Consider the following 8,173-nt stretch of genomic DNA (forward strand, 5'->3'; position numbering starts at 1 on the left):
TTTTTTATGAAGAAATAAGTTTGCATTTATTGGACAAACCAAACATAAGCAAACTCACACATAGTGTAAAGATGGACCATGTCATGGGGTGACAAATGAAGGGTTTCATTCCAAAATGCTGTACAACCATTAGGAGGGAAAAAAAAACAAAAACAAAAAAAACCCAGTATTTTAAAGAGCACATCATTCATTCAGAAATCTTATTACTTTAGTCACAACAACCCCCTAATGAAGCTGTATTTATTTCATGGAGATGACATTATTCCCACATGCTGTACATTTCATTTTGGAACAAAGCTCTTCAAATATATCTTTTTATTTTTACACTTTTTACATTCTTTTCTTGCTGTACATTTTAAGTCTCATGCTTTGCTTGAAACTGTGGTGTCAGCATTTATCCTCAATCACATGACGAGAGACAATAAAAAGAATAGCATACAGTATTCAGGATCAATGCTGCATAGTTTCAACTTTGGAATAACACAATTACCTTTTTGTAAACTGTGTGTATATGTGATGGAAAACCATATTAAAGCTGTCAAAAGAATACATGCGATGTATCTTGGAAGCTTCACTTCTTTGAAAAATTTCAGTATTGGGAGATGATGCATGTCATCACGAGTCCATCAAGAGCAGCTGAAATAAACAAAGGTGGAGCAGTTCATACCATCGCAGAGTTTCTTAAGAAGCTCTGGCAGTAAACCACAGCATGATGGATAACAGGAAATGGATGACAAATATCAACAGATGTAACTTGAAAAAAACAACAACTAAAACAAGCAAACAAACAAAAAAACCTGCATGAGTTTTTAGGAACGTCTGGGCACAAAACATGCAAAGAAAACAACAAAATGGAAGCAATAAATAAAGTAAAAGTCCTGGGAATGTTAACAAAACTCCACTGAGAGTGACACCAAAGCAAACAACCAAGTCACTGCAATCTTTTAAACAGAATTTAAAGATGATACAGATCCACCTATAACAAAAGGCTAGGACAACATTCTTAACCTGACCGAGCTAGCCAACAGATTACAGTAAGAACACTTGAAATGGTTCACGAGGACAGCTGCACATCATTCCCTTGTAGTAAACCTCCGTTAAGGCAATCGGGAAAACAGGAAGAGAATTTAGCACTTGAATCACACACAGCTTGCTTTTATGTGAAAAAAACAAACAAACAAAAAACATGGACTGTGAGGGTCATGGACGCCTCAAAGCAGATTCGTATGTAATTCAAATGTATTGAGATTTAACCCTGCGGAAACGTTGCGTTCGTTTGGTGGTGATGTCTTGATAACATCAGTCACTTGCAGATACTTTTCTGGATGTTTCCAGTTAGTGGGATGTTTCAAATCAGTATGCAGAAGTGGCAGTGAGGCTTCAGACTGCTTTAAATGCTCCATTTCAGACATTTTTTCTACTCTTTGTCCGATATCATGTCCAAAAAAAAAAATAGCCACAGTTCTGGCCCTACTTGACCTTCTGTCCGTATGAGATCACTAAGGAGAAGATGTACACCGTGTACAAGATTTACAAGTCTAAAGAGCAAGTCAACAGTTGAAATGAGAAACACTTTAGCCAATCATGTTGTTGCACTGACACATGCACACAGTAGAGGTTAGTAACAGCTTCATTTGCAATGCTGTAGGCGTGAGTAGTAGCAGAGTCGCGGCTCTCTCCCCAGTCTCAATGCGGTTTTTAAATAAGCCCCCAGATCCGATTCAAGATGGCTGCTGAATTGAGAGATTTGCTTGTTGAAGGCCTTTGTTAACAGCTCCTTCTAAAATACATACAGCTAAGAACACAGATTAGAAGGTGTCCTGCTTTCAAAATAACCATCAACTTACTCCTGCTGTTCAGGGAGAAGGAGCTAAAGCTGCTGTTAAAGGAAGCTCCAGAAAACAGTTACTGCTGTTCTTACTCTCACAGAAGAAAAATCTGGAAGCAAGACGGCACCAGAAACCTACCAAACAGATCCCACTGAGATGATCTTGCTTAATAATAATAATTTAATAATAACACAAGCACAAAGAGCCTAATGTTGAGTTAAACACAGAAGGCCATGAGAAAGAAAAATATCCAGTTTCAGATTCAGCCAACTTTGCAAGGATGATGAACTTTAGGAGTGTGAAAAAACAGGAAGGCCTTCTTAAATCATCTAAATTCTCCTCCAGTGTTCATATTTAGACACAAGACTAAAATTACCATTAACCATTAAGCTCAAGAAACAAAGAGAAAGAACACAATGGATTCTTTAAGAAGTCACTTCTCACTCTGAGCATGCTCTCAGTTATTACACCAACCACACCAACATTCAGACTAAATGGTTAAGCTTTATTTACAGCAGCTGGTTCGTGGAGTGGATGATGTCAAATAAAACCTTATTCCAACATATTTAAATGCGTCAGAGTTCAAAGAGCTGAGCTGCGGCCACCTTGATCATCGTATTTCTATTACCACTCACTACAGTACATGTGGGTGTCCCAGCCTGTTCTTAGTGGTTGGAACGGAAGTGACAGCACAGGCGCAGATGGGAAAAACAAACGTAATATACAGGTCAAACATAGCAGAGTCCTGGCTTATTTTACCTGGGTGCTGTTAGCCTTGTATACAGTGTATGGCTTGGATATGCTGCTTTATGCACATACAAACCACCAACAACCCTGTGCCCTGGCACTCTTCTGCAGGAGCTCTTATAGCTCTTCATAATCGCCATCATCTCTTTTGATTGATGCTGCCCCACCGCCCAGAAAGTCCTCCAGCTCGTCCACTTCGGTTTTCTTGGTCCTGGATTTTTTTTTCTTTTTCTCCTTCTCATCAGGCACTGCAGCTTCATCCTTTTCCCTTTTCTTGTGTTTGTGTTTCTTCTTGCTCTTTTCATCCTCCTGTAAGTGACGGCACACAGTTTACTGTAGGACTCGCCGGCAGAACCTCAGAGGCATAAAAGACATAAAAAGCTGAACTTTTCTATTTCTGTTCTGTTCACGTTCATAGCAAAACAACAGAATCCTTTTAATAAAGGGGAAAAAAAAAAGAAGACTTAAATAAAGTTTGAAGTCTGAAGCGTCTGACCCCTCACTGGTGAGTGTGTTAGATAAGAATGTCCACTCATTATGTCTTTGAATTTTCATTCAAATTTTTACAAATAATCATTTAACATTTTACATACACCTTTGTAGCAGCAATGTCTCCACACTATCCTCTTGCTCACCGACCGTCACCACAGCTCAGTACCAGGCATTGAATTTCTAATAGATACTATACACTCGATGGTCAATGAGAAAAACTGTTTTATTTCTCTTCTTTAGACACAAAGTCCTTACAGTATGTAATATCAACAAAAAGCTTACCTCTTTGCTCTTCTTCTTCTTTTTCTTCTTTTCCTTGGAGGAGTGCTTGCTTTCTTTCTCTGAAAGAGGAGCACATGCATACAGCACTCTCACAAGTGGTGAACATCTGATGGAGTCATTTTAAATACGTTTTATGTTAAAGTTCAGTTTCTTAACAAAAGCAGCAGAACAGACCATTTCAAAAAAGCACAATTGTTTTAACCACTTAATAACATGAAACAATTACATCCTTGCTTCTAAATTCAGATAAAATTGACGTTACTGTAATCAGCCCTAAAAATCTTAGAATATGGTGTCTAGACCAATACTCTGGATGGCATTACCCTGGTCTCAGTTAACACTGTGAGTAATGGAGTTGTTTTTGACCAAGATATTTCCTTCAATATACATATTAAATAAATACGTGAGGCTGTCTTACTTTGTAAAATTAAAAAACCTGCTGTCTCAGAGTGACTCTGAAAAACTAGTTCATGCATTTATTACTTCTAGGCTGGATTATTGTAATTATTCATTATCAGGATGTCCTAAAAACTCCCTAAAAATCCTTCGGTTGATCCAAAATGCTGAAGCAAGAGTACTGACAGGAACTAGAAAGAGCATATTTCTCCCATACTGGCTTCTTTTGATTGGCTCCCTTAAATCCAGAATGAAATTTAAAATCCTTCTCATCACGTACAACGTCTCGCATAATTAGGCCACCCCATCAGAGCACTTTGCTCTCAGACAGCTGGGTTAGTTGTTGTTCCTAGAGTATTTAAAAGTAGAATTGGGAGGCAGAGCCCTCGGTTTTCAGGCCCCTCTTCTATGAAACCAGCTTCCAGTTTGGATTTGAGAGACAGACACTATCTCTAGTTTTAAGATTAGACTTAAAACTTTCCTTTTTGCTAAAGCATGCAGTCCATGTTGGATCAGGTGACCCTGAATCCTCCCTTAGTTATACTGCAATAGGTGTAGGCTGCTGGGGGATTCCCATGATGCATTAAGTATTTCTTCTTCAGTTACCTTTCTCCCTCAGTATGTGCTTACACACCTCTCTGCATTTAACAATTAGTTAATATTAAACTCTGGGTCTCTTCCATGATGCATCTTTTGTCTGACTGTTGGGGTTTTCTCTCTGTTATTGTGGGGTCTTTACATAACAATATCAAGCACCTTGAAGTCACTGTGCAATATCAATTGAATCTAAAGGGTTCTGTTGACCTAATCTGCCTGCTCATCAGCTAATCAAATGTGGAGTTACATCAACAAGTATTTAAGGACTTGCCTTCCTGATCCTCGCTGCTTTCCTTGGCTGCAGGAGGCTCTTCTTGGATCCCGAGACCAAACAAGTCAGTGTCGTCCTTGGGTTTGAAGGTGATCACAGTGGGTTTTAGGGGTTCTGGCACCTTGGCTAACTGCATGTCATCATCAGAGAGGTCAGACAGAAGCTCATCCCTGACTGGAAATGTATCCTGCATTCAAAAGGGATGCAAATGTATATTCATTGAAGAAGCAGAACAGAAAAGTTTTAATTGACTTTTCATCTATTTAATTTCTGTTGCAGATTTTGCTTTCCAGATCTGTGACCTGAACTGGCCTCATAGTGGAAGTATCTTTGTTTACCTTTGCAATTTTAGGTGTGTCTGATGCTTCAGAGTCAAAGTCAGGGTCATCCATCACAAACGAGAGCATTTGCTGAGCCACAGGAGCCTCAGGGTCTGTATCAGAGTCCTCCACTTTGGGCGTGCTTCCCTTCTTCTTGCCTTGGTGTCGGGCTGGCTGCTCTGCTGCGGGAGTTAAAGTGAGGGAGATGGGTGGTGTGGTTTGGTCCTGGGGATCCGGAGCTTTAGATGTCACCTTTGGTTTTGTGATCATAGGCCTGATTCAAGGAACACGTAAAAAAACAAAACAAAAACATATCAGATCACAATGGGGGAAAGGGGGGGGGATAGGCTGCATAGCTACACTGATATGTACTGGGTCATGCGTTAGGAATGCCACATCGTTTACACATCAACCTATAGTGACACCTCAAAACTCAAAGTGAAGAAGTGATGCAGCAGGATAATCCATTTTGTCAAAATTTCATTGCAAAAATGGTACTCAGTGGTTTGTATGGCTGTATGTGCTTGTATGTATGTGTGACAACGTCGGGGCATGCTCCTAATGAGATGACAGCTGATGTCTCAGGACCCACTGCACCAGTGTAGGGTCTGACAGTGGGCCCGGGAATTTCAACGTGATACCTAGCGTCACTCAGGGTGCTGCTGGCTAGCCCTATAGCGGTCTGTGTGTCCCTCCATTGATATGTCCCTCTCTGACACTACCAAACCAGTCAAGTTTAACGAGGTTACAGACAGAATAACGTTCTCCATGGCTTCTTCAGACTGTTTCACATCTGTCACATGTGCTCAGGGTGAACCTGCTCTTGTCTCTGAAAAGCACAGGGTGCTAGTGGTGCCAATTCTGGTATTCTATGGCAAATGCCAATCGAGCTACATGGTGTTGGGCAGTGAACACAGGACCCTACTAAAGGATGTTGAGCCCTCAGGCCACCCTCATGAAGTCTGTTTCTGATGTTTGTTCAGAGACACTGACATCAGTGGCCTGCTGGAGGTCATTTTGTAGCTCTGGCAGAGCTCACCCTGTTCCTTCTGGGACAAAAGAGCAAATACTAGACCTGTCGATGGGTGAAGGACCTTTTGTGACTCTGTCCAGCTCTCACAGAGTAACTGCCTGTCTCCTGTATTCTCCGCTATGTTCCTGAAACTATGCTGGGAGGCACAGCAAACCTTATTGCAAGTGTGCGTATTGATGTGCCATTCCGCAGGAGTTGGACCACCAGTGCAACCCATGCGGGGTCCTAATATAACCTCATGCTACCAGTAGTGACACTGGCCCTAATCAAATGCATACAACTAGAGAAAAACAGTCAGAAAAGATCAGGAGGCAGAAAATGTAAAACTATTCTTGCTTTGTTGTCGCATTGTTGCCCTTCTAGGTCACCTCTTGTTAAGTGAACTGATTAACAACCTCCTGTGCTACTTAACTGATAAGATGCTAAACTTAATGCTAAACTCAGATTAAAAAGTGTTTCTTTAATTTTTTGAGCAGTATATCACTTGTGTCACTAATGAAATTTCTTGACTTACGCTTTGAGCTCAGGTTTACTTTCCAGGTCTTGATCCTGTGAGATTACAAGCGCTGTTGGTATTCCCTCCTCCTCGTCACTGCTCAGAGTGATATCTTTAATTGGGGGGAGGGCCTTAGAGTTGGAAAGGCTTGGCTCAGTATCATCAGGGTCAAGCTCATCCTGGAAACTGGACACCATGGGGTTTCCTCTATCCTCACCATCACTGGGTTGAAGCAAGAACACGAAAAGTTGGTTCAAAGAGGCTTGAAGAGGTGACCGAAAGCAGACACTTAGTGACTAACAATGTAGTAAAACATTAAAAAATTTAATCCAACCTCTTCTAAATGTCGAATAAAGAAGGTAAAATGTAAAACACTGACAAAGAGTATTTTCTAAAAGTAGAAATAGGCCAAGTCAGAAGTATTTGTGAAAATTTTCACCTGTCACTGTCCACAGTGGGAGCTGCTGCAGGTTGGGGCACCTTGGTCTTGGAGGGCAGGCTGTCCTCCAAGAAACTCTTGTCCAGTCTCTCATCTGGCACAAAATCATCCACACTCTGCACCTTAGCAGGACACACTGGTACAGGAGGCTCCTCTGAGGAAAACATTGAGACAATTTTTGACTGAGAGCAAAATGACTCAGAACAAAAATCTACGCTTTAAAGTTCAAAAGCTCCAAAGCAGAACCACTGTGTGTTTGCTTTTAGCTAATTATACAGAAACTGCAGGGAAAGACTGAAATCACATGACATTCCAACACCAGCCAGTCTTTTGATCCTTTTAAATGCTCCGCATTTCTCAACTCCCAAGTCTCAAACCTTGTGACTACTTACTATGGACCTGGCAGTTTCAGTTACGGTCAACAAATGTATTCTAAAGCTGGTCTGGATACTCTCAGTGCCCGGAGGACAAAGAAAACTCAAAGTGAACTCTTTATTCAGTAACTGATATAACAACCTCCATTGAATGTGTTCATTAGCTCACTACATTCTAGTTTATCAAGATTTGACGGATGTGACTGAACAGCTTTCTTAACCCTTAGATGATTCTTTAAAATCCTCACTCTTCTCGTCTTTGACTCTTTCTAAAGACAAAACAGTGGAGCTTCTCGAAAAGTGCTGTAAAAATATTATATAGTAATATTTGTTCCACTTTAAATGACTCAGTCTTTTCAAACTACTTCGGTCTGAACTTTAATATCCAATATTAATAATATTTAATGGATTTTAATGATTTGAAGGCCAGTATGTTTATATAGCTCTACTGATTTTTATCAAAAAAACAAAAACAACAACAAAAAAAAAAAAACCCCAAAGAAGAACAACAATAATTTCCATGAAATACATTTCAAGGCATATTTGATTATTTTCAATAGGCCCTAAAATGAGACTGATTGGCAGCAACATTGTTTTTCATTATTTTTCTTGTTGCAGTGTCATAGTCACCTCTCTTCGCAACAAAAAAAAAAAACCCAAGAAACTGTCACACTCAATGCCCTAAGGACAAAAAAGTGGCAGCTTTGCAAAAACTCCTGCAAAAATATTATAAAGTAAGATCTTTTTTCCACTTTAAATGATGGAATCTTTCAAAAATACTTCATCCTGAAATATAAATATTAATCACGTTTTTTTATCTTATTTCTTTTTTCCCTCCTTTATTTTATTCCCTCCTTGAATCGCTACCTTATCGTGGTGGAGGGGTTTGTGTGTCCC

General features: G+C 40.0%; 1 protein-coding gene across 5 annotated transcripts in view; it reads right to left on the minus strand.

The window, feature by feature from the left end:
* rabl6b (RAB, member RAS oncogene family-like 6b) overlaps positions 1 to 8,173 on the minus strand; it is a 28,541-nt gene continuing 20,368 nt past the window's right edge. For all 5 annotated transcript variants that reach the window (XM_042215339.1, XM_042215342.1, XM_042215338.1 and 2 more), the window contains 6 exons: positions 6,903 to 7,056; positions 6,482 to 6,685; positions 4,953 to 5,208; positions 4,615 to 4,801; positions 3,351 to 3,409; positions 1 to 2,885 (listed from right to left, as the gene is read on the minus strand). In XM_042215339.1, the coding sequence (XP_042071273.1) occupies positions 2,694 to 2,885; positions 3,351 to 3,409; positions 4,615 to 4,801; positions 4,953 to 5,208; positions 6,482 to 6,685; positions 6,903 to 7,056 (1,052 nt within the window). In that variant the 3' untranslated portion in view covers positions 1 to 2,693. The remainder of the gene's footprint in view (positions 2,886 to 3,350; positions 3,410 to 4,614; positions 4,802 to 4,952; positions 5,209 to 6,481; positions 6,686 to 6,902; positions 7,057 to 8,173) is intronic.

This window comes from Haplochromis burtoni, unplaced genomic scaffold, assembly GCF_018398535.1.
Source record: "Haplochromis burtoni strain Fernald_Lab_line unplaced genomic scaffold, NCSU_Asbu1 Contig_699, whole genome shotgun sequence".
NCBI classification, from domain to species: Eukaryota; Metazoa; Chordata; class Actinopteri; order Cichliformes; family Cichlidae; genus Haplochromis; species Haplochromis burtoni.